The sequence below is a fragment of the Clavelina lepadiformis genome, chromosome 4 (genome assembly GCF_947623445.1).
Source record: "Clavelina lepadiformis chromosome 4, kaClaLepa1.1, whole genome shotgun sequence".
Classification (NCBI taxonomy): domain Eukaryota; kingdom Metazoa; phylum Chordata; class Ascidiacea; order Aplousobranchia; family Clavelinidae; genus Clavelina; species Clavelina lepadiformis.
In genome coordinates this window covers 686080-714040 of record NC_135243.1, presented here as the reverse complement: position 1 = coordinate 714040, position 27961 = coordinate 686080, and the positions used below count along the sequence as shown (strand labels likewise).

The window sequence follows — 27961 nt, the reverse complement described above, 5'->3', positions numbered from 1 at the left end:
TGAAAAGTTTTGTTTAATAAATAAAAATAAGTTTTATAATTCATTATTTTAGTTTTTCTTGGTGTCTTACTACTTTAGTTGTCCCTGACGATAGGAATCCAAAATAGTTTCATACTCCTAGTAAAATATGAACCACATTTGTCTGATAAGGCTCGTTGCTCTGAAGCTTCCCGTTTTTAAGCACAAAAATATGGTATGCCTGACCAGAGGTCAAATCAGAGATGGCCCAAAAGCCTAGTGAATTCACGACACTATGTTCAAAAATCCACTCGGTTATACAATGGATAGGCAAAGCATTGCTATTGTGACGTCATATTGACAGACAATGTTTTCATTTTAAAAACCGCTAGTGGGCACTAAAGAGTGTCCGGATTTTAGGCCACGAAAATATGGTAACCCTAAATTGTACATGGACAAGACATATACGACGCTTGTTCTTGTACAGTACTCTTTGTCAACAATTTATAGCATCGGTCTTATGTTATTAGTTTATTACGTCAGAATATAAATTGAAATAGGTCGGAGGACAGAAAATGAAATGGAACTTTATCATTTTGTCTGAAGCGCTAACACATCATCATATTAACTGTTTTCTATAAATTTCTGATAATTTCAAGATAACTTAATCTAAAGCTAACGATTGCTCAATAATCACATTACATCACATTAATAAAACGATATGTATAATAACGCAGTACATCGCCCTGCCCTTCTTTCCAATGATACCGCTTCTAAGCATACAAATCTGCATTGCATGTGAGACACAGATGGTCACTTGATGTTGACAAAGCGCAGTTGAGATAGCATTCTACGCTCAATGACTCAGCGCTCAGAGTTTCAATCGAATTTTGCATAGTCAGGTTTGAGTCTCTTCTCAGTCTGAGGGTAAAGATTATTATAATTTGCCGACTCGATGGCCATTGTACAGTAATTTGGTGGTTACTAGTGTAAGCTATCAATACTATCGAGAATATATTGTGAAAAACTCGATCATACGCTCTTCCGAGGTTAAGCTTCTATACACGTCACTATCAACATTGTATAATGTTTAAAATCACATTGTATAAGACTTACTCGTTGCGGCTTATTTGGTGTAAAGGGAAAATAAGTTCATGACATTAAATTCATTTCATTAAATTCTTGGTGTTTTGCGGCTCCTCGCGATTGTTTCGGCAGATAGAGAATAAAGTTTTCAATGCAAACAATGTCGGCCTATACTTAAGACTGATGCATTCCTACCGAATTTTGCTTTATAGACGATCGTGCAAAAATGTTTACATGTTAAAAAATCCTCCGAACAGGCCCTAATCAGCTTAAACAAAATAAACAGAAACTATTTCATGTTCGGTTCCCATCGTCCCCTTGAAATGCGCTTCTCGAGGTCAAGACAGAGATCGAATGAGCTAATTCAGAAAATGTTGCACTTTTGCGCGGAAACGCAGATAATAATTAAAATTCCTACCTGTTGCTACCTACGCAGAACCTTGACTACACTTGAATATAAATACTAAAAAACGACATCTTAGTCCTTTCAACGCATAAATTGTGTCTTAGAATTAAACCAAAATCTTAAGAAAAAACTCGAATCTTAAAAGCCAGAAGGTTGCGTTTTCTCGATGTTGGCCATACCATGTAAAAATTGGAATTAAAATTACTGTCCGGTCAAGAAGCGCCCTCTTTCCACCAACAAACAAACTCCAACTGACTCCAACAAACTGCTCGGCGTTTCTTCGATTATTAAAATCTTCTTGAAATTCTTGATTCATCAAACTCCCGTGATCATCTTTGCCCTGTCCGATGCCAGGTAAAACACGGAGTCAGCAACCTCCTGTACAGAGAGATTTTGTTTTCCGAGAGGATGGTAGCCTACTTGGCGACTGCTTCATCAAAAACATCTTTCTCTTTCGCAGAAGGAAAATGCGACGTCATGATGTTTGTAGAAGCATAACCGGGACTGTGACGTAAAACAATGACAAGAAATATTTTCAAAGCTACAGCCTATATACAGTATATGACAAATGACACTTACTTCACAACGTTGACTCTGATTCCCTTCTCTGCCATCTCTAAAATATTATTTCTTTTCTATTTAAGACTTTGCGCAAATAAATAATGTTCATCAAAACATCAAAATTTACAGTTTAACATAAATTTATAAAAATATTACAAAAAAATACAAATGCATGACTAGAAAAATAATTACCTAAAGCACTGGTTTTGTGAACTGATCGATCGCGCCTTTGCTCATGCAATATAGAAACACTTTTGCCTGGTTGAAATAGCGACTGAATATACTTGAAATATTGACGATGTTGCTTGCATGCAGAAAAAATGTCGACGATAAGACGCGATTAAAGCGGCAATTTAGTCGAATATCTACCTTTTGTTTTCTCCAAATATGGAATGGCTTGTTGCGTCAAAAAGACGACCGCTTACACATTGACATCAAACATCTCATCAAATTTTTTTCTTGTGGCTGAATGTATGAGCAAAGTAGGCCTACTTTAAGCCTTATTTGGTATTTACAGTAACATTATTTACACGATTCAAGTCTAATATGCCTTGACTCCTTACTTGACCTTGACCTGGGGCGTTTGGTGACTTGTTGAATTTGCATTAAAACGTGTTTTCACGCTTCAGCGGGATATGATTGTAAAAATACCGTTTCTAAGCATACAGAACTGCATTGCATAACGTGACACAGATGGCCACTTAATATTGACAAAGCGCAGTTGAGATAGCAGTCTACGATCAATGACTGATCGAGTGTTCAGTGTTTCAATCGAATTCTGCACAAAGACAAGCTCGGTAACTGGGGTTGTGCGATGATAAACCACCACCAGGTTTAGCGTAAAACTTATAATTCAAAACGTGACTGTTTTGCCATTGTGCAAAATCGTATAATTGCACCACAAAAGGTATAAAATTCAAAATGTTGGAAAATTAAGTAGCTGGGGTGTACATTGTACAATATTGTAGTTTTTATTGAAGTTTTCATGTTTGACATTTTTGACTTTTGTTGTTTTATTTTTTATTAAAGAAAAAAACAAACAATGTCTGCTCACTTAGTTTTTCCCAAAAGTTGTTTCTACCTTGAAGCAGACGTAACCTTGCAAAAAAAATATGTTTCATAAAAGAGCTAGCTTAGACTGCCGTATTTTTCCAATTGGCTTTCAATAATTATTGTAAATGTTAACAGCAGGGATTTATAAGCTAGTTAATGTTACAATGCGTTGTTTAAAACGATAGACTTCATTAAATATAGCTGCAATACTGTATAGCAATCACTTAATGGCACCAACACACATTGGCCGTTGTAAAATTGGTGCCGCCGTAGCCGTTAACTGTAACGGAGCGTACCCCAGCCGTATAGTTGGTTACTGGTATAAAAAGGCTAACCTAGGCTACTTAAACAATTCTGACAAATGTGATGTTTTTATGCGTGTGTAGGCTGCTGTAGGTATAATTTTTCCGGACATTAGGCCTATCTGGCAGCGGTGTGTTCGGTACAGCGGGCAGATGTCAGTTTTCCTTTTATAATGATAGGCTAGGCCTACCGCAACTGCATTACCAGTATCGCCATGGGTACAGGCTAGACTATTGTTTTCAGGGATCTAGTACAGAAGTGCACAACTTGCATGCATGCATTTGTATACTAGACCTTAGCTTCTCAAATTGTGACGTTATGTGGATCAGTGGTTGTAAAGTTCTGCACTCGTTTTAAGATAAGATAAGTAACTCGGATTTCTCTGTATACAACAGTTGTATACTGATATAGGTTAGGTATTTATGATTAAGCAATAAAGCAACACCAAGTTACATTGCGGAGCTGTCTATATACCTGCAAGTTGTAGCTCTTGGTTGGCAGTCTTCGGATTTAATTTCTTTAAACTACTGGGAGCATTACCAACATGGAGGTTTCTGAGGTTTGTATTATCCCAATTTTACTAGACTTACATTGCCAGCGTTTGTTACAGTTTTAAGGTTTATTCTAGTTTAAATTCAGATTGGTATTAATTACTGTAATGCATGTTTAAACAATTTTGTTCGCAACGTGTTGCCACGTTTTCTTGCCTTAGCTGTAGTGCATTGCAATTGTTGTCAATGTCTTTGTAATCATTATTGTTGTCAAATTTTTTTGTCTTTTACGGCATTTATGGTGAAAATTAGGGTCTAGTATACAAGCAACCAAAGGACACCTTTGTATACTAGACCCCAGCTACTCAAATTGTGATGTCATCTGATTGTGCACGTGTATACTAGACCCGACAATTAAACAAATGAATCAATGAAGCTAAAGTTATTTATAGATGACACTTTTAAGCAGGAATTATTTTTCAGCCTTGTCTCATAAATACAATGATTTAACAATTGTCTAAAGAGATCAAGATTTGTCACTTTAACATTTTGCAACGCTTTTTAGCTGGAAGTTTGTTTCATAAAACCTTTTCAATTTCTATGACAAAATTGGACATGCTTAGCAATCACTGAACATCTTGAGTCAAGAAAAATAGGCATGAAACATAAATAGGCAAAAGATGCCAGAACTTTATCATGTTATGATTGAGAGTATGAGACAACGTAATATGGTCAATGCAAGTATGTTCCTGGCTTATGCAATGAACTGGAAACAGTTAGGGCATAAACCAACCTGTTTCGTTTAACTCATGCATGTGCCATGTAAATTGACAGTTTATAAAGAATTTAATTTAAACCCAAGTTGCTAACGCTTTGCCCCCCCCCCCCCTCACCACCCCAGATATTTTCATAAGTAAAGTAAAAAAAGTAAAAGAGTAAAAGTAGATGCCTTAAATGTGATGCCAACCTTGCAACAATCTATACAGTGATATAATTAAATTATCATTTAAAGTAGGTACCAAGATTTGTAGAGAAATTACTAGATTTAAACAAATTTCATATGTGCTGCAGTTTTTCGGTTTTTCCATTTACACTGAAAATTACTGGATAAGAAATCAAACTGAGTTTTGTGACAGGCATGAAACAGTGGTGAAGAATTCTAATGTCACGAGCATTTAATTGCTGCTGGTTATCAAACGTCGTCGTTAAAATACAATTTGATTATCTTTATGTTATAATTAATCTGTCTACTATAGCGTAAAATATCAATAAGTGAGAATAATAATCAAGGTCATCATCAGGAATATCATCAAAGAACATTGAATGTGTGAAAGTGACCTGTATGAAAATCATTACGTTATGAAATTGCTGGTTAATGTTATAAATGATTGTAATTTTCTTTTTATCGATTGTCTGCACCATTACATTGCATGTGCTTATTGAATTTTTATTACAAATAGCATGATTTATCGAGGGTATTAATTTGACGAAGTTATAAAATTTCTTTTCAGTAATCATTTTAAGTAATTTCAGTTGCAGAGTAATTGCACAAATGCAACAGACCAACAAAAGGAGAAACACCTAGTGGATGATGACATCATAATCATCATGTAGAAAGTAATAAGCAGGTTTATGAATAAATTTATTCTGAGAGCGTAATTGTTTTCTTGTAGTTTCCATATTCTCAGAAGTATAATTTCGCTGCTATAAAGATCTCAGGTTGTCTTCCAACATGGCATTCATGAATGGTTACTTGCATGATTACGTTGCTAAATTTTAGTAGAAATGCTTGACCAAGTATAATTACGCTGGAACAATCTTAGAAGTTTGCATCCAACATCGACACAACATCACCGTTAAAACACTAACTTCGCTTTGTTTTTAGGAAGCGGTCGGTGAAAACGTGGAGAAAAAGCAGCAGCACATCATGATAAGTTATAACTGGGATGATTCCATTGATGTGGCAAGGAAGGTATTTCATTCAGACATATGGGTTTATCAGTGTTGGTGTTTTGCTTCATTTTTGATCGAAGAAAAAGAGTTTGAACAAACAACAGAAGAAACACGATTCTGGTAGTAAATCATAATAAGCAATATATATTCATAAGAATATATTTGCCAGTTTATACAACACATACAGGAAACAATGAACTGCATGAACAAAAACATTGGTATATATATATCAAATATAATTGACGTAGATTGTGTGGAGCTGGAATTAGGCAACATTCCTGAATCAGTTGTAAAATTTAGAACAAAAAGAAGCGCTACAGCTCTTAAGTGCTTGGATTAAATTTTTTGCTAAAGCGGCTTTTGTTGATTTTACTGGCTTAATCATTCTAAAATTAAAAAATTGCCAGTGTGGCAGTGTACATTATAAATTAGGCATTCGAAGATGTACTTTTAGTGGTGGAAATTCCACATTTTTTTGGTTTAATGGCATGTAGTTTACTATTCCATGTGGCGTAAACATTGATTTTAAAGCACCGTATATGCTGGCGTATAGGCCCACCACCAGCTTTTGGTTCCAGAATATTACTTTTAACCTATGCTCGCCGTATAAGCCCATGCCACGTTTTGGCCTTTTCCTACAATAGAATAACTGCACTTCGCACGATGAAGTCTTTGTCTGTGATTCTCGCTAGAAGTCGCAACGCTCACAGCAATGCATTGTGTTTTTGAACAAAAGACGTCTTATGACTTACAATCACTGTCAATTGCAGCACAGTTTCCTACAAAATTGCCTGTTTGGCCGTTTACTTACAACATCGATAAATTTTTTTATTACTCTGTTAAACAAATTTGAACTGATTTATGCATTTGTTCACTTTAATAAAGATTCACATTATCTGGTTTACACGCAAAGGATCACGACCACGAAGGCCAAGTGTGCTAATGCGAAAAGATGAAAGCGCAATACCGTAACCGCTATTAAGAACTATTTCGATGCTTTCTTTATTTACCAGAAGAATGCGAGTTAGTCAGTCAGTCATGCGGTCAGAACGAAATTTTTTAGGAAACATATACTTGACGTAAAAGCCCACCGCACTCAAAAGTTTTCCTATACGCCGGCATATATGGTACTCTGTGTAGGAACTCTCGCCTAAGCATGCATCCTTCGAGCGAGTTCAAAGTGCATGAATCCGTTATCAAACAACCAAACCTTTGGCTGCGAAAACAGACAGGAGAAAATGGCTTCTCTTTCTATGTAAAGATTTACACTCAACCACATACCTGGTTCATGTCTAGTCCAAACAATGCTCAGAGATCTACAGCTGGCTCCTTTTCCATAGGTTCTGTTGTTTCTGTTTTCGTCGTCATGCACAACGTAATTTCATTTAAGTGCCAACTTAGTTAGAGTTAGCCAGTACGGTAATCGTAACTTTATTTTCTTACAACATTTGCTCACCATAAACTTGCCTGTACCGTAGTTCCATTTTAAAACTAAGTCTATTCCAAGTCATTATACTCAGAAGACACACAGGAACATGTTTAAAACAATGAAGTCAGTTTGAATGTAAATAAACATTTTTCCTGCAACCCTGCGTAGTGTTTGTTTTCTTAACCTGAACCTTGAGTATATTTCATGGCGACTTGAACAAAATGAAAGTGGTTGCCAATTTAACCGTCCATCTTGGCACAGATATGCGACAGACTGACCACGGCCGGGTACAACGTGTGGATCGACAAGGGTCAGATGAAAGGCAACATCTACGAGAAGATGGCCGAAGGTGTGGAGAACGCCATCATTGTTCTTATATTTGTCTCTCCGCATTATGAGACGAGCGAGCACGCACAGCGCGAGGCGTCACTAGCTGCCGACCTTCACAAACGCATCATCCCTATTCGGGTGCAGCAGGACCACAAACCCAGCAGTTGGCTGCGTGAGTTGCGTGCTTCTTGGATTTTCATTGCTTAAATTAGATTAATTAGTTATTTAGTCACGCAAACTAGAATTTAGTTATTTTTTGTTCCATAGCCAACAACGTCTAAACTCTATAGTTAGTTCTCTTATGCACAGTTTTATAATTCTTAAACATAACTTTATTGTTCCTCTCAACCTTTGCGTCACGGACCAAAGAACCTCTTTGACCCACCTAATCACTTCTACTGTCAGATGGTCGCCTTTATTTTTGTCATTGTGCAACATTATCATGAACTGCATTATAAGAACAAATTTTCCGCCGCTGTCATTTCTATAATAAGAATATCATGATAATTGGGTCGCCACATCTCCTTGATGTAAAAATTATGCCATCCCAGATGGTCACAATGATTAATCATAAGTATGAATATCCCATAGTAGAACATGGTCTCAATGCCTAATTCCTAAGACATGTAACTTGAACTTTTTGTCAGCACTCAGCACATAACAAAGATAAATTTATTGTGTTAAAAGTCCTTGGTTTGTTGAATTATAGTGTTGTTGACAATGTGATGTCATGGTTTGTAGAAATTATTTTAGTTTTGAGATATTTTGTTTCCTTGCAAATGACAGCTACAAGCCTTGTTATGTAACGCAATAAGAAACACGACAGGCAGACTCCAATTGTTCTCTGTTTCCTTCGCAAATATTGTTCTGGGCTATAAGTTGTTTCACACATTCATAACTCAAGAACCATGAGCTATGACATAAAACCTTCTAAGCATCGTTCAAAAATACTCCACTAGTTCAGGTTTGAGAGGCTTTGGCCAGTGACCTTTGACCTGCATATAGCATAAGACAATGTTGCTCGTGTAAAGCGTCAAGTGAAATGCATACCTTATGTAACGCTTTGTGGTGTCAGCTTCAAATCTTCTATGACCTTCGAACTGTTCCTGCAGGTCTCATCACTGCAGGCCAGTTCTACCACGACTTCAGCTTCGGTTCGTTCGATGACAACTTCAAGGATCTACTTGACAGCATAGGTGAGTTGTGATTGGTTTATTATTTCAACTCGTGGCCTTGTTTATTACATCACAATAACTTTTTCTTTCAGCTTCCACACCGGGAGTCGAAAACATCAGAAGCGACAATTTTGCAGCGTTGTCCACGAACAAGAAGGATGTTGAAGAAGAAGAAGATGTTGTTTTTGAGACAAAGACATCGCAAGAAGAGGGTCGATGGGCGACGTGGTCAAAGAACCAGGGCTTGCTGGACACCGACGGAGGAGGTGGAGGAGCTATATGTATATATATAATGTATTTAATCTATGCTAAGAATTGGGAATTCCAACCAAAAATCATAAAATGAATATATACCAGAACCAAAATAGTAGAAAACATTTTATTCATTTTAATTCGTGCTTTGGCACTTCTATGTCATTTTACAAATGATTTGCTACACCCAGTATTTTGCCCCAATAATAATTCACAAATTCTTGTGAATTTAGAAAATTATGCCACTGCTCTTATTCTTGTAGAGGTCGCCAAGAAAGAAGAATTAGATTTCAACGAAGACAACATCAGTGACCATCTGAGAACATTTGCAGATGAAATTGATCGAGGTCCTCATTGTAGATATTTGAATATGTCAAACAGATGTAGAATTAGAAAGAATTCTGATCTTTGCAAAGTTTAAACAGTTCAAGTCTTGTGCATTCTTATTATCAATAAAAGTCAACTAGAAATAAATGGGGATTTATTGAATGTTGCAAAGTTTTACTTTTCATATTTAGCTATAAGATGTCTTTTTCGCATCAGATAACCGGACCAAGTTGTTGGACATCTATGTCCATATTTGGAAGTCGCATGAGCTGCTAGGTGCGGCTGAATATTTCCCGACAAGACTCGACTTGTCGCGCGTGACCCTCGACATCGACCAGATATCAGCTCTTTGCTATGTCTTGAAGAATGTGGAGAAGCAGGTCGAGATCCTGGACTTGTTCGAGTGCGGAATCCAGCATCAGTCTTTCAACATCATCGCCTTGACATTAAAGAAGATGAGAAAGACACAGGTAGAAATATGATGTCGATTGTTGACATTGCGGTGAGGTGAAAGAGAATTGAAAATACCAGGTGTCGGGCAAAGGCGCCAACAACACCCATGTCTCTGTTTAAAATTGTTGAAAATCAAATTGTTGAACAACTATGGGACGAAATTTACCAAAACATTAACATCTTAGCTTTGTCACGTGCCTCACTGCTCGCTTTCAATCAATTAATCATTGGTTTGATCTGTACCACGTCACTCATGGTTATAGTTTGCCATTTTCATCACCTCGATTGCCATGACAATACGCGTGGTGCAAGTAATAATGACGTCAAACCCCGTGACGTCTCTTTTATTATAATTATGACGATGATTGACAGATCCGAAAGCTGAACATCGGCTTTAACGACCTGACGTCAAACTCAATCGACCAGATCATCTCCTTGCTGCCCGTGATCAAGGACAAGCTGTTGTTGTATGCCTGCTTCTCGGATGATCGCGGAGGACGGAGATGCGCGAACCAGGAGGAGAGAGAAAAGCTCCAGCGAGCTCTCAACAAGCTCACAACTTCTGTGAGTATCACGTGCTTGCATACGTCATCAACGCAAACAAGTGATTGTTTGCGATTTCTTTTCAATCGCGTCATTTTGTTTGTTCTTTGTCAGTGGCGTAGATGAGGCGAAAACAGAATGCTAACTGGAAATAAGATGATGTGACCCTGCAAATGCACGGTCGTAGCACATTTAAGGCTCATCATGAACCCCAATAACAGCGCTGTAATGTTTCCATAGAAAGGAATCTGCTTAAATTAAACTCGCATTTATCCTCGTTATTTTTACAACTTATTTACTTTTCAGAGGCCCAAGGTCTATGTTGGATTGTTTACCTCGCTTCAGGCACAGAGATGATTGTAACGTAACTAGTGATGACGTCGTTATTTCTTTTTAGTTTGTTTCAGTTTGTACATAGAAATCTTCGTAAAAAGTTAATCTCCCGCCGCTCTATAGAAGCATTGTATGAATGTATTTGTATAAAATGTATTTTCTAAACTTCTCGTTTAATTCATCTTTGGTTTCAACTTGATGACTGAACACATTATGACTTGTTACTTGAAAGTTTGTGGTTGCATTTGAGCGTGTTTTAATTTCTATAAAATTTCGCCACAGTTGTAGACCTCGTGATGCGCCATACAAGGTTCACGCAACAGTTTATCAACAAAGTTGCTTTCAAGATGTTTTGTTGTTGGTTCGAACGCTTGTTAAGCCCAGTAATACATTATTTGCATTAATGTGGCTCGTTCATATACCCAGTTGTGCCGCCCTAGTAATGCATTTAAGCGAAGTATTAACGACATTCGCTCCTGTTCTGTGGATCCGGTTAAAAGTGTCAGATTGGGGCATATTGTACATGCATAAGGTAGAGGGGGATCACGACATATGGCCGTGAACAAACTCACCGGCGACAACTGGTAGTGGACAACTGACCGGCAACAAATTGGCCGGCGATCAAATTAACCGTGACGTAAACTGGCCGGCGATAAAATTAACCGTCGATAAATTGGCCGGCGATCAAATTAACCGGCGACAAATTGGCCGTCAAAAGGTCAAAATTCTAATTCATGCTTTTGAAACATTAGAGGAAGTTGTGCCTGATGAAATGCTTCCGCTTCTCGACTACTTTGAGCGTACTTACATCGGGCGTCGCTTTCGAACTCAGCTCCGAAGAGACCCGCCATATTCACATGACTTCTGGAACGTCCATGTTCGGGTGTTAAATGGCGAAGCCAGAACCAACAACAAAGTTGAAGGTCACCACAATCTAATAAACAGGATGTTATCAATGCAACACCCAACCATTTGGAAATTTATAGAAGCTTTGAGGAAATTGCAGAACATAAACAAAAACATGATTGAGGCGCTCTGTGCCCAAGGGCCTCCTGTCAAAAGGAGAAAATACAAGGATCTGGATGCGCGACTTCAAACCATCGTTGAAGATTTTGCAAACCGTGACATATTAGATTTTCTCAGAGGCATCGCCCACAACCTACAATTTGCGCAATAAACTTCCTTATTTGTCAAATAACAGTTTGTGTAAATTTTAGTGCCCTTATTATGTAGTGTCATATGTGTTTTGCAGTGAACGTCTTTTAATGTTGTTTCTCGTATTTCCGGAAATATTTCTGTTAATTTCAATAAATGTTTCAATGTGTATTGAAATAAAAAAAATTTTTGTTAAAAACAAAGGAAATAGTTACAAACAAATATTTACATATCATATACTACCATCAACTTAAACACAATAATTCAGCACTTGCACGGTCAATTTACCTCCCGGTCAATTTTCATTCCGGTAAGTCTGTTCCCGGTTAGTTTGTTCGCGGTCAATTTACATCACAGTCAGTTTGTTTGCGGTCAATTTACGTCACGTTCAGTTGTCCCCGGTGAGTTTGTTCGCGGTCATTTTCCCGCGGCCATATGTCGTGGAACCAGGTAGAGGTTTGGTTGAATGGTAGAAAGGAGTTTTACTGTATCACGTACGCATTACATAGGTTCATTCCGCTGACTGACTAACCAAAATTTAGCCAACAGTCAAAATAATACAGTAGTAACCAAGGGGTGGGGGTAAAGTGGACCAGCTTGTGCTTCAGCAGGATGAACAACTGCGGCTGGAGATCTAAAAAATTGACAGATTTAAAAAAACAGCTTTAAAACAAGACGCATTATTGCGTCATCAAACCATAGCAATCTATGATCGGGTATTTCATTAACGTAATTGCAAAACGTTCTACTGTTTTATTTATCTTACGTAATCGCAGAGTGCTGGTTGCCACTGTGACGATTACGTCACGACTCACGAGTTGTTTTTGACATGTTTGGAATTTAATTTGGGATATTGGAATTCATTTGTTTACCAGATTTGAGTTTTCCTTAATTACGTCAGATAATTTCCTCGCTTAAACTAGTTTGCCACATATAAATACCGTTGTAATGTTTACCATCTTCCTTTTCGTGTGATCGATTTCACTGGTTACTACAGCGCTATGTAACATTCAGTAAGCTTTGCCCGAAGAATCAAGCAACTAACAGCATAGTCACGCAAATTTGAGAAATGAGAACTCATCAATCGAAGCAGAAGCAAAACAAGTCACCAACCATCAATCGTCCTCGCTCATATTCAAACAATTACCGCCAGCAAATACGGACTTTATGACAGATAAGTTCCTTGTGTAATACCTCACACGAGTAGTACACAAGCGAATTATTAAATGTCATACCACCAACCGCGCTGTGCAGATCCGGAAAGAGATTTTTGGTTGCCTGGAAAAAAATGTAAAAAATTAAGTTAACTGCTTTGTTAATTGCTTGGTAAATGACAACCCAAAGCCTAACAACTACTAATTAATAGATTGTTAATTTCAGGAAAGTAAAACTTACGTGTGAGCGGGAGATTTTCTGGGACCCCCAATCACATTGCTCGTGGGAGCACTCGGTGGCAGTGAAATGGGCTGCAAGGATCCTGGCTCCATAGGGACTGCGGCTATGATAACATTTCAGCGACTGAGTATGAATAGATGCATTGAAAAGCAAAAGCTACCTTAAGCCGACGTACCTTAGTACCGACGGCCGCTTGAGGGGCGTCGGGGGTGGATAGAAGTTTGTTCGAGTACTGGACCTGTTACGTTTATCTAAAATTTGTTTGCAGTGCAAAATTGATCATTTTGTTTTGTTCATTGATTTTATACTTTATATTTTACATAACTTTGTTGTATTTCGTGTTTGACAATCTAGTATGGATGCTTAAAGCACGCATGTTGCTTTGCCACTCACGCGTTTGTGCATGGTCTTGCCGTGCAACATTACTCGTTTGTTGTTTTGGGTTCTATGATCTTCCTTGTATTTTTCCAGAATGACAATGGTCTCTATTGCTTGTTGCATGCTGCATGCTGGCTAAACGAAGTCAGATCTAGACCAAGTTAACTACGGACTCGGCTAGACGTAGATGTTTGTTATGTGCAGCTGATTTATCTGTTGTCAATTTTCGTCCATTCCGCACAGTATGAACAAAAATGGGGTCTTGTTCAGCAGTGCGCAACCACAGAATGCTTTTGCATACTAGAATACTAGACCCTAACTTAGCGCTTTTCAACCTTTTTTGCGGCAACCCAAATAGGCTATCAAGTTTAAATTAATAGCGACGCTTTGGCGACCCTATTTCCCAAACTACATTTAACTCAGCTTGTAAGCATGAAGTGAACGACACACAAGTAAGACAGTTTGAACAGGAAAGTCCGAATTTAGTCAATGTGAGCTGTGATTTTGTGTTGTTGCTACAACTTTGTCAAAATTTGGAGCAATCTTGCTGGATGCCGATCTCATGTCATTTTCAGGTTGAAGACAGTTTCCCCCGTATTTGTTTTGATGTGGGAAAGCCCAGAAAACTGCTGTAACAATTCGCTATTCAGAAATGTCAAACGATTATTATGCAATAGAATGCGGTACCTGGTTATATAAAAAAAACTTTGTGAACTGCTGTAGGTGACGATCCAGTTTTTGACAGTGGCCCAGGGGTTGAGAAGCACTCGCCCAAACTACTCAAATTGTGACTTCACCTTGTTGTGCACTTCTGCACTGGACCTGTTGGTTTGTAATAATGCAATTACAATCTATAAAATATACATAAAAGCTATATATAGAACCTTAGCCTGTTTGAGCTTGTTAAATTGTGATGGAATCTGTGTTGTGGTCATACTGTAGGTTATTAACTTATCCAAAGAAATTATAATGTCTTAGTGGTCAATGATTACCCTTAACCTTGCAGGTTTTTATCGAATTGTGGAATTAGGATATTTATTGCTTCAGTTATTTTCTGTTAGAGTAGAGTCACTTATCATGTTTAAGGTGGATAAAAGTGACACCGTTAATATTATTGGAAGCCTCTTGTTGGACGAACTGAGATTATTCCATCAAGATTGTAAAGTAGAATTAACACAAGTTAACGAGAAACTAGATCGCTTGATAAACACCATCTGCAAATTGTCTTCCCATTTACATGAACCTTTTTTGATTTCTACGGAGACTGACACAACTTTGACAACAAATAATACCCTAGGTGGCAATCTTCCAGAAACTGGCAATATCCCTACGAATAACAATGACAGCAAGAGCATTTTACCCGGATCTGAAATAAATGAGCATATCACAGTGAAGGAAGAAATATATGACAGTGAAGATTTCAACATCGTTGGCTGCGCGCAAGTGAGCAGTGATGGGAATAAATTTGAAAATAAAAATGTTGTTGAGTCGTCCTGTGATGCTGTAGTCCGACAATTAAATGATTCCAGTTCTAGAGAAATTACAGTTGATCACCACCAAAGTCCTGGTGGCAGTTCTGTTCCAGTTAACTCATTCCTTAACGTAGACATTGCTGAGAACAAAAATGCTTCCCCCTCTCAAAGTTGCGTCGTTGACACAACCACTTCTCACTGCAATGATTTAAAAAGTGCAAAGCAAGACGTTAAATGGCCAGATCTTCCACAGAGAAATCCAAAACAGCGATGTACTGCTAAGGAAGTAAAGAAGTTGCGCACAAAAAGATGTTTGAAGCCGTTTAAATGTGATGTCTGTGGACGCTTGTACTCAAAACCGGATTCTCTCAAAGACCACAAGATGATGCATTCAAATATAAAATCACATCAGTGCCAGGTTTGTGGAAAATTGTTTTCCAGCAATGATCGATTGGAGCGTCACGTCAAAAGACACTCGAACATTAAACCTTTTCAATGCAATGTCTGCTCCAAGTCATTTTCCCAATTAGGAACGTTTCATTCTCATCTTGTCGCCACCTCACACTGGTCTTAATGATGTCATAACTGTTTATGATATGCCACAATGCTGATAACTTACTCTTGTTTGTTTTAAAGAAACGGGTTTTAATAGTTATGACATATCATGGTTTATCATCTTATCATTTCTATATTTGCTGTGAAACCTATTTGTGTCAGTGATGTCTTGTTTTATCTTGCTCCGCAGTTTTAGCAATGTCAACAATAGAATTTTAGTTTACATTTCTGAGGATGTTGTATCCCAATATTTTAAAATTTTGCAATATTTTTTACATTTAAATACTGCTTTTGTATATTTTATGGAGAGTAACCTATTCTATATCAACTTCTTTTATTGCATAGTCTTGAACAGTACATGGTTTTCTTAAAGCATGGTGCAGTGAAGTGCTCTGCCTCTTTTAGAAGATAAGGCTTGCCTATTTACATTTGTTTTCTTGCCCATCTTTTAACTACAGTGAACAGGTGTTTACTAAAAGATGGTGTTTACTGCACTTTAAATAAGTGGATGACGTTTACTGGCTATGTCGGGTTCCACTTTAGTGAAACCTAGCAGTTGTCTCTCCCAGCATAGAGGGCACATCATTAGCTTGGTCATTCTAAAGTCACCGCTGTGTGAGCCGAATATTTGTTGTTTGTTCTACTTATTCTATTCCTGTTTAGTTATATAACAATGTAACCTTGTTGTTTGTTTGTTGTTCGGTTTTTCAACCATATTCTTTAGTTTGTAGTGGCAGGAGATCAAATAAGAGTTGATAATGAGTTGCGAGGAACCTTACTCCATGGAGAGTTTAACTATGATGGTGTTGAACGAGTTAAAATCAATCAACAAGAATATGACCAATGGCCTACAGTCATTACAAAATGAGATGACAGCTTTTCGGAGAGATGTAAAAGAAGAAATAAGAAGCTTGATCATAAAGGAAGAACGAACAATAAAAGAAGAAAGACTAAGCCCCACTATTGTTGATGTCAATGGTTTCCCTGGTGAAAGTATGGTCGGGCAAAGTCCGTGTGATGTCGTAGCTTATGAGGAGTCTGTCTTCTGTGAAAGTGATTGGGATAACGATGAAGAGAACGAAGAGATAAAGGAAGAAGAAGAAGATTTCGTTTTTACTCCTTCCATGGAGCATCATGATAATAGCGAAGAGCCTGAGACGGTGCACCAGGTTTTAGAAAAAATAAAAATCCGACGTCAGAATGTGAAATTAAAGAAAGTGAAAAAAAGGAACTTGAAGCAAAATTCCAGTGAAACGTCGCAGATGTTCTGCAAAATCTGTCAGAAGAATTTCCACTTGAATGCGAATTACAAGCGACACATGCAGCTGGCACACGAGGAAGATCGACCGTTCCAGTGCACTTATTGTGGCAGCAAATTCCCCAGAGTGGACCACTTAAATGACCACGTACTGATCCACACCGGAGAAAAACCGTTCTCATGTGACACGTGTGGGCAAGGATTCAGAAGGAAGTGTGACAAAAACAGACACTGGCACCGAATGCACAACAAACCACGATCTTACGCTTGTTTACTTTGTCAGGACACATTCAACTTCAAAAGTGGTTTACGAAGACATATGAAGGAGGAACACTAAAATACAATTCAGATCTGTACGTGTTGTGTTTACAGATTTGTATTTGACAGTTTTTCCATGTTGGTACTTTGTATATATGAGAATGTTTTAAGCTCATTTCATTTCCAAATATAGAAATCATTTCACTTAATCATGAAAACGTTTTGACTGTAATATCTCTACTTTCTGTGTAGTTCTATCTCAAATCGAAAAAGTAAAATTGCAACACAAAGTTTTTAGTTTTTGCCAAGATTAGCTTTGAAAGGAACATTTATTCAAAAACTTCCTGGTTCTCATTAAAATCAAAACCAGCTCTTGCCATGTATTAAAAAGACGCTTTTTTCTTACCTAATGATGACATTCAGCAATTTAAGACACGAGTTGAAACAGTCGCAAGTTTGCTTAGGTGAGGAAATAAAACTGGAAACCGCTTTTAACACACTTTCTAACTTTTACCTAAAAAAGACTTCTATATTTATCCTTAGGGGCCAAACATGACCCTGAAAACCCCTAACATCCTAACATTAGGCTTGCATGACAAAGATAAAAATCTCAAACTTAGGAGACCCAAGTATGGTGTCATAACCTGCATGAAAGTTTTTTTCATGGTAAATATACTTTAAAACTAGTTTCTGAAGTTATATTAAACGACGTCACCGTAGTGAAAGATTTATTAAAAAAAAAATGTAAAATTTCCCTGATGTTTTGCATAATTATGTTTAACGTGCTACAGAATTGTTTTTTTTCACTTGCAAATGAATGGAAATATTTAGGTGTAGAGTGTAGACATTCTGTTTCTACTTGTCCTTGTGTAACATGATGTTTTTTTACGCATTTTCTTTAGTTTGTAGCGGTAGGAGATCAAATAAAAGTTAATAATGAGTTGCGAGGAACCTTACTCCATGGAGAGTTTAACTATGATGGTGTTGAACGAGTTAAAATCAATCAACAAGAATGTAACCAATGGCCTACATTCATTACAAAATGAGATGACAGCTTTTCAGAGAGATATAAAAGAAGAAATAAGAAGCTTGATCAAGAAAATGGAGGAAAAAATACAAGAAACATCGCATTCCAATATTGTTGATGTCAATGGTTTCCCTGGTGAAAGTATGGTCGGGCAAAGTCCGTGTGATGTCGTAGCTTATGAGGAGTCTGTCTTCTGTGAAAGTGGTTGGGATAACGATGAAGAGACGAAGGAAGAAGAATTTATACTTACTTCTATAGAAGAGCACGAGAGCAGTGATGAGGAGTCTGAAATGGTGAATTGGATTGTAAAAGAACCAAAAACTCGACGTCAGAATGTCAAAGTAAAAAGAGCAAAAAAAGGGAAATTAAAAAGAGATTCCAGTAAAACTCTGCTGACATTCTGCAAAATTTGTCAGAGGAGCTTCCACCTGAAAAGACTTTTCAAACGGCACATGCAGCTGGCACACATGGAAGAACGACCCTTCCATTGCCCTCATTGTGTCAGTAAGTTCCGTAGAATTGACCATTTAAACGCCCACATACTGATCCACACCGGAGAAAAACCGTTCTCGTGTGAAATATGTGGTCGAGGGTTTAAAACAAAGAGCGACATGAAAAGACACTGCCAGATCCACACCAAACATGATGTTTATGTTTGTGAGGTTTGCGAGGCCAAATTTACTTTCAAAAGTGCTCTGCAAAGGCACATGAAGACAGAACATTAAACAATGTTATGTCATATTTACAATGTTAGGAGACTGAAAATTTGTCGGTTCTTTGTTTGAAATTTTCTTTTAACTCAACTCGTTTAAAAGTAGAGCATTTATTTCACTTAATTATAGACATTTTAATCTACAGTCACAATTTTAATGACAAAATCTAAGGATTCGTTTTATGTGAGATCATATATGTTATAATATGTTTTACCTCAAACTATTTATGCGCTCACTATTTTTAAGCTTGGTCTGCTTTAATAAAGATGCTTCTTTGCTTTTTTGTTTGTTTATGGACTGATGTCGAAAATTTTGTCATACTATACAAGAACTTTTCAACTGTGACGTTTTGAATATGTCGTAAATATTTGTTTTCTTCATTTTATTTAAAAATACTTAAATTTTAAACTTTTTTCAGAGTTTTGAGATTCCACTTAAACAGAGCAGAATGCCCTCACGCTCAAGTGAAGTAATCGCGAGGTTGATCCTCGATGAGTTGCGATTCATTCATCGGGATGTGATGAGCGAGCTGCACAAGCTCGGAGAGGCCATTCAGCTCCTCGTCGACTTGCATCGAGGCAAGGTTGCCATGGAAACAAGAGACTTGTTTCGAAATGAAGATGTTGACGTGGTCGTTGCGAACAGCAGTCTTGCGATGGACTTGGAAGAAACAATTGAGAGACGGAGAGAGAGCATCTCGTCAGATGACACGATCGACCACAACATCATCGATCTCACCCATTCTCCTGGTGGCACCTCATCTGCCATCACTGAAACAAACCTGATGACACCATTGAAGGATGTGACTTGTTGTGATAAAATAAGCGCCAAAAATTCTGACGTAACAATCGCAATTGACTGCGAGGAACTTTCCTGTGCTCCTGCAGATAAAACACCATCACTCGATGGCAGTGTTTCAACAGATTTCAGCGATTCAGATTCGGAAATGACAGAAAATTTCCTGGAACGAAGCGGAACAAAGTCACTGACTCGTCCTTCATTGATAGAAGAGTCGATGGACTGTCGAGTGAGCATCATCACCGACCCGGTCACAAAAGAAAAGTTATTCGAGTGTCCGTTCTGCAACAAACTGATGAAGAAGCAAAAAGACTTCAAGAAGCACCTTGCTGTGCACACTGGTCACAAGCCGCACATCTGCATGTTCTGCGAGAAGGGCTTCAGCAGGAAGGGGAGGATGGTTGAGCACATGCGGACTCACACCGGCGATCGACCTTTCCGGTGCGACACCTGCGGTCGAGGTTTCTGCAGCAAGAACTCACTTCAATGTCATGTGACCTGCCATAAGAAGAAAGCCGACGCAGGGTCATCAGAGGTCGTATCGAACCAAGCAGACGAACGCTTTATGTGCGTCATCTGTGATAAGATGTTCGAACATCAAGCGCAGATGGCGAGTCACATGAGAGTGCATGCAGTCTTCTGACATCACAACTTCGGAAAGTTTTTCATTTCATTGAGTACACCGGCTGTTCCCTTGGCCTCCACTTCACCAATATCGGGATAAAAACGATAGCGGCAAGCGACCACTAAGCATGTAGAGAAACTTTGACAAGTCTATCTTCGACATGCATGGAATATCTTTTGAAGATTTGAGCCATTATTATTGTTTTCATAAAGTTTAGGAGCTCTTACCCCGACCATCTTTTGTGTAGCCATGGTCTTTATTTTATCTATTGCAGTAGACAATGCATTACGATGTTGTATAGTTCCAAAGAAATTACACCAAATAATAGTGTTTTACGTCTTTTTATTTGCCTAAATGAAACTTGTGCAATAATGACATCGAATTAATTAGCAAAAACTTATCACCTCATAGACATTTCAATTGATGTTTCATTATCCGCTATGGGAGGTGGAAGCTATGATCAGAATCGTACAATGCATTTAATTTCAACTGAGGAGCTGACTTGTCTTAAATCTCGATATGGCTCCACCTTTACCGGACATAGTGGTCACATGCAAAGTGGAAAGAGGGAGGTTTTGTCATGTATTTCCAGCAAACAATGGAGTAAAATACTAAGTTTCGAGAAAATAATTTGTCTTACGTACCAAATATCAAGTGTGTCATCTGTCAAGTGTGCTTGGTGCTTTTTTAATCATTATGATAAGTTAAGTTGATGTGGTAATTACTAACATTGTTTATCATATTTGTATAACATTGTGTTCAAGGTTATAAGATTGTTGTCGCATTTGTATTCATTTTATCCTACAACCATGACATGTTTTATTGTGTCCATGTTTTCATTTTAACGCCCGTTTATTGTCCGTGTGTAGTATTCATATACATGAGTGTGTTGGTTTTGCACTTACGACTTTTCAAGATATTCGAGTATTTTTCCAACTTTCTGCAGTATTCGTCATTGCAAGCAAGTGATTATCTGACGATAATTTAAATGGATTTTTTTTTTTTCATTTATAAATTCCTGTTACTTACGACATGTTAAATACATTGCAGAGAAATTTGCCATTTTCTTGCTTGAATTTTGTTACCAGACCGAGATGGACGCTCTCGCGCTCCCAGCCACAAAATATACTTTGTTGCATGTTTCATACAAAGAGCTTTATCAAGAAATTTATTTTACAAAGAAAAATACACAAAAAATTGTTAGCGTTTAAAAACGTTTTTATATCTTTTCCGAGAAGCTCGCCAATGTGCGTTTTTCTGCAAAACCTTGGAAGTTGAAACAGTGTTTCATTTTAGAAAATTTCCACTGCAATATCTGCATCTTTTTTTATTGAATATGTGCACACGTTGAAATGAATCGACACCGAAAACGAAAATGATCAATTCCAAACTTAATTATGACATCATAATCAGGTAAACAAAAAACACAAGAAGGTGGAAAATCCCCAAACTGGTCGCAAAAAGTTCAAATTAATTAATTACAAGATTAATTGGCCTCGGCTCACACTAAACAATGATCACAAAAAGAGGTTCAAAGGTCAACGTTAAGTGCGGGGTCGCACAGTGTCACTATGCAATAGACATCATGAATCGTTCGGCTCAAGATTGTCTCTTACAAAGAGATCCTGAACAGCAGTATATGTAGAAAAGCTTGCTTGCACGTTTGCAAGTTACTTCTTATAATAGGAGAGGAAATTATAATTTACAATTTGTAAGATTTTGAAATGATTTCAAACATGGCAAAAGACCTCATTCCTGGGGAAGCTGTACAGTGGGGATAGAACTACACAACAATGCACTCCTCTAAATTGAATAAGTCTTCTAAAGAAAAATAAAGATACAAGACTACCGCATGTCACTCTACAAAGTGCTCCGTCTCAGAACATTTGACAAAGTAGGATAAGTCTCGTTGTCAGAAAAACAAAAACATCAGGTGAAAAAGCAAGTCGGAAATTGTTAATTAGTTTATGTTAACGGAACGTCATGCTCTTGATAGTTCTGTGCAGTCTGTCAGATAATCAAAGCAAGTTGTTAACTCCTTGGGTTCTTCATAAAACCTTGCTGGGTTTGCATTTGTTGTGGTTGTGATGTCGATGGAGAATTTGCCATCATGGCTGGACTTTTATCCGATGCTTGCATCTTCGAAAATGCTAAAAGCGCTTCAGGAAAGGCCGGTGGCGTGGCTGGTGTATTGGTAGGGGGACACATCTGTACATAGACATATTTTAAAACACAGATCTCCGACATCAGTACAAAAGATTTTGTGTAATAGAGCGTCAGCAAATAACTGCATCACATGTTATTAGTATTATGCCACAAAATGTCCTATAAAAACAGCAAAAGATCTTTGTCTAACTCACTGGATGTTGATTGTGTTGATGGGGAATCCCGGACTCTTGAAAATAACGACTCAGGGCAGTCTGTCGACAACAAATTGTCAGGTCAGGTTTGGAATTGTGTAAATAACTAGAGCAAGTGCACCTGATAGTCACCTCAAACTGCCAGTGTGATGTCTTTAGATGTTCTCGCGCCTCGTGGGAGAGACAGCCGGCCGCAAGGACAAACTGATTCACCATAACCTGATGCTTTAAATCATCCATCTTAACAACTCATTAACAAACCTAATAAAGCAGAATGTTTAGGTGGCAGCGAATTGATTAAGTTTAGTTTTTGCAATGCTAGTCTAGGCACTTGACACATATGGATTAACAGAGCATAATATACACCAATATTAGTGCGCATGATACAACAGCACATCGATATAAAAGAGCATGAGCACAAAAACCGACAGTAGTAGGAATATTATAAACAATTTCTGTTAAGATAAATGTTTGACATTCATCTCATAAAATTTACATCACATCCCTCAAATCATGTTAAGAACATCCGTTGTTATGAGCACAAAACAATGAAAAAGTCGTTCTATACCCCGGCCTATGAAGTAGATTTGCCACAAAACAGCAGCATAATATCTGTGGTGGAATAACTGGGAGATGGTGGTAGCCAAGAAATACATTCGGTCTTGGTGTGGCAAAAGCTACAGGATTTGCTCCGTAATACAACGTACCCAAATGACAAATTACTTCGATTTTCAATCAAAATATTCTAGATACGTTTCAAATAAACCTGATTATGATAAATTTGATCACAATTAAAAAAACAACATTTACAGCCGACAATTTCACAACACTGTAGCATGAAGATCATGAATAATTTCAAATTAAAATAAACCATCACATCAATTTTTGTCAACAACGACATCACATTAAAGAGTTGTGATTTCACATGAACATAGCATATTACACATCTGTTCCGTTAGACTCATATCACTCGTAAAACAATGTGCTTTAATTCACTAACACTATTACAGAAACTAATCACTGCGGTTGGCATCTTGAATAAGTATTAACAAAGCTATTTTGACATCACAATACAAGCGACAAAAAATTTGAACCAACAACTGTGGAACTTTACGTGAATTTTCCCACTAAAAAGTTAACAGACCACTCTTACAGGGGTAATTAATTACTCATTGTGTATGTGCAAGTGCAAAGTCAACCTGTGCTCTCAGCACCAATGGTCGTTGTTGCAAACAAAGTACCTTGCTATCGTATCAGAAGAACACTCTGGCAAAGTAATTAAAGGTGCTTTGCATCATATCAAAATGTACTAGATTGAATAATAGCAACACGTGCGTGATAACATGTATATAAATATAAGCAATACACTGGCTATATAGTGGCAGCGACGGTTATCTTGCAGCTGGATATGCGCTTTCATGACATGTTCTCCTATTTTCGAACCCATCTCATCGTGATACCGGTGTCCGTACGGATGCGGATCGATGCCGCTTCAGCATACTTCACCGTGTCTTTCACACTCATCATCAGGTTCTGAGCGTTGTGGACCAACATCTCGGTTGCCTGTTCCGCCGCCTCTTCTTCCTCTTTAGTCATGTCAGTGCTATCTCCAAGAGACGCGGCTTTCACTGTAGACAGGATACGGAGCTGAGTGCTGATGGTGGGGATCCTATCCAAAGTCTTTTTCATGTCGTTGCGGATTCGTTTATCCGTGCACTTATCTGCAACCTCCCCCGCCAGCTTTGTTACATCTTTGGACGCCTTCGCAATCTCCTTTGCACAAGCAATAAGATCACTCTTCTTTCCTCCTTCGTTCTTCACCAAACGAGACATCTTGGCCATGAGCAGAGCCATTTTCTTTGCAGCTGCAATGATGTCATTACCTTTACTCTCCCACTTCTTTGCTTCCTCGTGGAGCTCTCGAGCAGCCTCCAACATGGGTTCATTCATTTCTTCATCCTCCTCAGGGAACTCCTCCTCTTCCGGAAGAGGTGGTCGTGGTGGTGCAGCAGGATCTGATGGCAGAGGTGGAACAGGAGGAGCCTCCTCCTCCTTCTGGAGTTGCATCTTCCTCATTTTCTCCTCAACAACTTTGGCCTCTACAGTCTTTCGAACCTGAGTCACAGCATTCATCAAATTTTCGTTCTTTTGCTCGACGTTGGACTGTGCTGCTTGTGACTTCGGATTTTGAGCATACACTTTTGTTGCCTCGGTAACTGGTGCTATGGTCGCTTGAAGGTTGTTCAACTTTCTCTCAAGATCATCAACATACTGCTGATCATCTGTGTTTTTTGCTTCACGCATTCCTGCCACAACAATTCTGTGCGCACGTCTTGCGATATTTCCAGCAGCTGGCAGAACATCAAGTGGCTTGTCCGCTTTCATCGACGACACACATTTCTCGTGATCACGCCGAATTCCATCCTCCGATGCCTTTATGAACTTGGCAACATCAGTTGAGTTGTCAACCATCTCAGTAAGATCATTCATGTTCTCTGTCCACTCATCCTTGAGAGTTTGGAAGTGTTCTTGAGCCATCTTGTTCTCCGGATGCTCCAGCACAATTCTTCCAGCATTGATAACTTCCGGTGTAAGATCGGTCATTTTCTTCGATGCTGCTTTAACCGCTTCCAGTTTCTCTTCGGCTCCAAGTGAGCTGCTGGCGACTGCTTGCTCACCCAACCTGGCCAGCTTGTGGGCTTGCCGGTTCAATTCCAACGCCTTCTGATCAAAATTTTCTTCACGATTTGGCACATTTTTAGCAGTGAGAGCAGCTTTAGAGAGTTGTTTGAGAACTGTTGTGGTATCAGAAAACTCATCAGCCACTACTTGCGCTAAAACATCCTTCATAAGATCTTTCATCTCCTCAAACTTTTCCTGCAACTGCTTTGCAACCTCTTTTGCTCGTGGCGAATCTCCAAGACCTCTTCTCTGCAGATCATCGAGCTCATTGCAAAGCTTCTCACATTCCGATGCGGACTGAAGCAGTTTCTTCCTCAGATCTTTATCTTTTGTTTCTCCAGCGAGACTCCTGGCATCAGCAATCACACTCCGAGCCGCCATGATGCCCTGACCACCATCATTCACGGATGGGTCTTCAAGCCACTTGCTTATATCATCTAGTTTTGCTTCCAAGGTCTGTGGAGTGCCTCCTTTGGGCAAAGCCTTGGCAACCTTGTTATTCAACTGGACTATCTTCTGTGCAACCTGTTTTGCAAGTTGTCGAGCTTCTGGGAGGTGTCCTTGACCTTTGTTGCGATAGTCGTTGACCTTTTCCATCATTTCATCGATCTCGTCGCACAAGTCACGTAGCTCCCGAGCCGTTTGTGCACCGTTGGGATGAGTGTCAAGAATAGTTGCGACATTCCTTGTCGCAGCTGTAATGTCCCGAATGGCTTCGGAACCAGTTCCAGGACCTGGTTTGGCAGAAGGGTCAGCCAGCCATTCTTTAGCAGTGGCAGTTTTTGAAGCAATGGTGTTGCAGGCTTCAGTTAAAGCATCGATGCCCTTCAATGCCGCATCTACGTCTCGTACCAAACCATCCAAAGCATGCTGGATTTGTTGCTGCAGTTGACGAGCCTCAGCAGTATTGCCTTTGCCTTGCCTCCTCAATTCACGCAACTTCTCTGCCATTTTTCCAATTTCATCACATTTTTGGTTGATCTTCTGTCCCATCAGCGGCCCAGCTTCATTGGCAATCACTCTGGCATCATCTAGTGTTTTATAGAGGGCAATGTCCCCATCATCGCCGACTTCAGCATTAGGGTCGTTCAGCCACTGCCGAGCAGAATGCAAGTTTTTGGCGATGTTGTCACGGATTTGATGAAGCTGAAGGAGATTCTTCTGGTCCAATTCAATTTCTTGGTCGGTGGAAACCAGCTGCAGCAAGCGGATGATTTCAGTGATGCTGTTTGAAATATTTTTTACGTAAAACTGACGATTTGCGTCCGCCGCATCTTTGCCTTTGCCGCCTTCATTGACGGTTGTAACGAAAGCCTTCATGCTCGAGATGAGGTTTGGAAGACGAGATTTCAGACCATTTATCTCTGTCGTCAGCTTATCAGCATGATTTGCATTTGTGAGGTCACTTGACCTAGCCATCACCATCCTGGACATGTTGGTCATGCCGGGCGTCAAATTCTTGACATAAGTCACCAAATCTTCCATTCCTTGCACAACCTCTGACACCTTTAAGTAGTCTCTAACATTCTGACAGACATGACAAATTCTACGGACTTCCGCTTCATCAAACACCAACAGCAGGTCAGACACACCCTGCAAGATGCCACGGGCACCTGAAATCAATTTCTCCCGGCCTGCCTTCGAATAAGGATCATTAGTAAGTTCACTAGATGCAGCCACCAGGTGGTCGGAGGCTTTTTCCACCTTCTCAATAGCTGGAGGTGTGTCCATGCGAAGAACTTCATCTTTAGTGGTGCTGGCTTGTTGTCGGCCAACAGTGGCCAAGTTTGTCACAGCAGCCTTGACACCGCCAATAAACGCTTCCAACGATGGCATAGACGCGCCATCCTCGCCAGCTTCGTGTAGAATAACCAAATGCGAAACCTGCTGAGCAACGGGCTCTAAAATCTGTTCAATAGTTTTAGTGTGAAAGACAGGCATGCTTTTACGTTGGCACTTCTTTGTACTAGCCTTTGTACTTAGCGAACTAAATTAACCAGGACGCTCTGATCTCACAAAGCGTTTGTTGACAATTTCCCGATCAGAAGCAAGTCTTACTATTTCACAACGATTCATAAAAACGTCAGTTAAAATTTGTCAGTTTTTTATATTCAAAACAAAAATACATCGTTAGTAAGAGTGAATATGGGCGTGACGTAATAAAAAAGTCGGAAATTTGTTGTTTTGTCACGTGTGAAAACATTTTTTCAATTACCAATTTTGGTAAAGGGAGGGTGAAATTTAACAATTTCTGATTTTGTGATCAAAAAAGCAACAAGTTTTAACAAATAATCCATGTATTAAAAATTCGGTAATAACAAGGAATATTTATCGAGTTTTTAGAGTCATGTTTGTCATAACTGTCGTTTTGTTTTTAATTGGGTAATTCAATGAGTCTTGTCGATTTATGAAATACAGATAGTATTTTAGAGCAAAAAATTCAAGAATTGTTTGCACTCAACTAGTTAAAATTGGCTTTTACGACTTTTCAGTAAACGCTATTACAATATCAACTTCAGATAAGTTGAAATAACGTAGAGAGGTTAATATAAAAAACTAAAGGGTTCGAAACATCAGAATGTTCATGGGTAGATCTAAACGTGGTGTGACTTTTTTACGAGACTTTGGTTAC

General features: G+C 38.7%; 6 protein-coding genes across 8 annotated transcripts; 4 read left to right on the top strand and 2 right to left on the bottom strand.

Moving 5' to 3' along the window:
* The first annotated feature begins 3376 nt into the window (after positions 1 to 3376).
* LOC143452169 (uncharacterized) lies at positions 3377 to 11057 on the top strand. 3 transcript variants are annotated; one of them, XM_076953039.1, is made up of 10 exons: positions 3378 to 3926; positions 5392 to 5475; positions 5744 to 5830; positions 7502 to 7742; positions 8683 to 8766; positions 8838 to 9011; positions 9261 to 9344; positions 9541 to 9794; positions 10150 to 10341; positions 10627 to 11057. In XM_076953039.1, the coding sequence occupies exons 3-10, from the start codon at positions 5786 to 5788 to the stop codon at positions 10675 to 10677; spliced, it is 1125 nt and encodes a 374-aa protein (XP_076809154.1). In that variant the 5' UTR covers positions 3378 to 3926; positions 5392 to 5475; positions 5744 to 5785; the 3' UTR covers positions 10678 to 11057. The 3 variants fall into 3 exon arrangements, with proteins under 3 accessions (XP_076809151.1, XP_076809154.1, XP_076809153.1); XM_076953038.1 differs by having other exon boundaries at positions 5392 to 5486; XM_076953036.1 differs by lacking the exon at positions 5392 to 5475 and having other exon boundaries at positions 3377 to 3926.
* Positions 11058 to 13770: 2713 nt separating this feature from the next.
* LOC143451518 (uncharacterized) lies at positions 13771 to 16332 on the top strand. The gene is made up of 2 exons (XM_076952138.1): positions 13771 to 14409; positions 14588 to 16332. The coding sequence occupies exon 2, from the start codon at positions 14659 to 14661 to the stop codon at positions 15625 to 15627; it is 969 nt and encodes a 322-aa protein (XP_076808253.1). The 5' UTR covers positions 13771 to 14409; positions 14588 to 14658; the 3' UTR covers positions 15628 to 16332.
* A 34-nt stretch (positions 16333 to 16366) lies between these two features.
* On the top strand, positions 16367 to 17414 carry LOC143451519 (uncharacterized). Its single transcript, XM_076952139.1, has one exon. It carries the CDS (start codon positions 16367 to 16369, stop codon positions 17201 to 17203), a length of 837 nt encoding a protein of 278 aa, XP_076808254.1. The 3' UTR covers positions 17204 to 17414.
* A 585-nt stretch (positions 17415 to 17999) lies between these two features.
* Positions 18000 to 19283, top strand: LOC143451520 (uncharacterized). Its single transcript, XM_076952140.1, has one exon. The coding sequence runs from the start codon at positions 18061 to 18063 to the stop codon at positions 18874 to 18876; it is 816 nt and encodes a 271-aa protein (XP_076808255.1). The 5' UTR covers positions 18000 to 18060; the 3' UTR covers positions 18877 to 19283.
* Positions 19284 to 21599: 2316 nt separating this feature from the next.
* Positions 21600 to 22918, bottom strand: LOC143451463 (UBA-like domain-containing protein 2). Its single transcript, XM_076952035.1, has 3 exons — positions 22780 to 22918; positions 22648 to 22707; positions 21600 to 22495 (listed from the first exon to the last, which is right to left on the bottom strand). Exons 1-3 carry the CDS (start codon positions 22885 to 22887, stop codon positions 22319 to 22321), a joined length of 345 nt encoding a protein of 114 aa, XP_076808150.1. The 5' UTR covers positions 22888 to 22918; the 3' UTR covers positions 21600 to 22318.
* Positions 22909 to 27365, bottom strand: LOC143451462 (vinculin-like). Its single transcript, XM_076952033.1, has one exon. The coding sequence runs from the start codon at positions 27268 to 27270 to the stop codon at positions 24079 to 24081; it is 3192 nt and encodes a 1063-aa protein (XP_076808148.1). The 5' UTR covers positions 27271 to 27365; the 3' UTR covers positions 22909 to 24078.
* Positions 27366 to 27961: the final 596 nt, after the last annotated feature.

Bases quoted from the DNA above. Each gene is read 5' to 3' on its own strand.
- LOC143451463 (XM_076952035.1), bottom strand. From the start codon at position 22,887: ATGGATGATTTAAAGCATCAGGTTATGGTGAATCAGTTTGTCCTTGCG. The intron at 22,708-22,779 runs GTGACTATCAGG...TGTTGTCGACAG, and splicing joins CATCACACTGGCAGTTTGAG to ACTGCCCTGAGTCGTTATTT. The intron at 22,496-22,647 runs GTGAGTTAGACA...GTCTATGTACAG, and splicing joins ATCAACACAATCAACATCCA to ATGTGTCCCCCTACCAATAC.
- LOC143451520 (XM_076952140.1), top strand. From the start codon at position 18,061: ATGAGTTGCGAGGAACCTTACTCCATGGAGAGTTTAACTATGATGGTG.
- LOC143451518 (XM_076952138.1), top strand. From the start codon at position 14,659: ATGTTTAAGGTGGATAAAAGTGACACCGTTAATATTATTGGAAGCCTC.
- LOC143451462 (XM_076952033.1), bottom strand. From the start codon at position 27,270: ATGCCTGTCTTTCACACTAAAACTATTGAACAGATTTTAGAGCCCGTT.
- LOC143451519 (XM_076952139.1), top strand. From the start codon at position 16,367: ATGAGTTGCGAGGAACCTTACTCCATGGAGAGTTTAACTATGATGGTG.
- LOC143452169 (XM_076953036.1), top strand. The intron at 7,743-8,682 runs GTGAGTTGCGTG...CTGTTCCTGCAG, and splicing joins CAAACCCAGCAGTTGGCTGC to GTCTCATCACTGCAGGCCAG. The intron at 10,342-10,626 runs GTGAGTATCACG...TTTACTTTTCAG, and splicing joins TCAACAAGCTCACAACTTCT to AGGCCCAAGGTCTATGTTGG.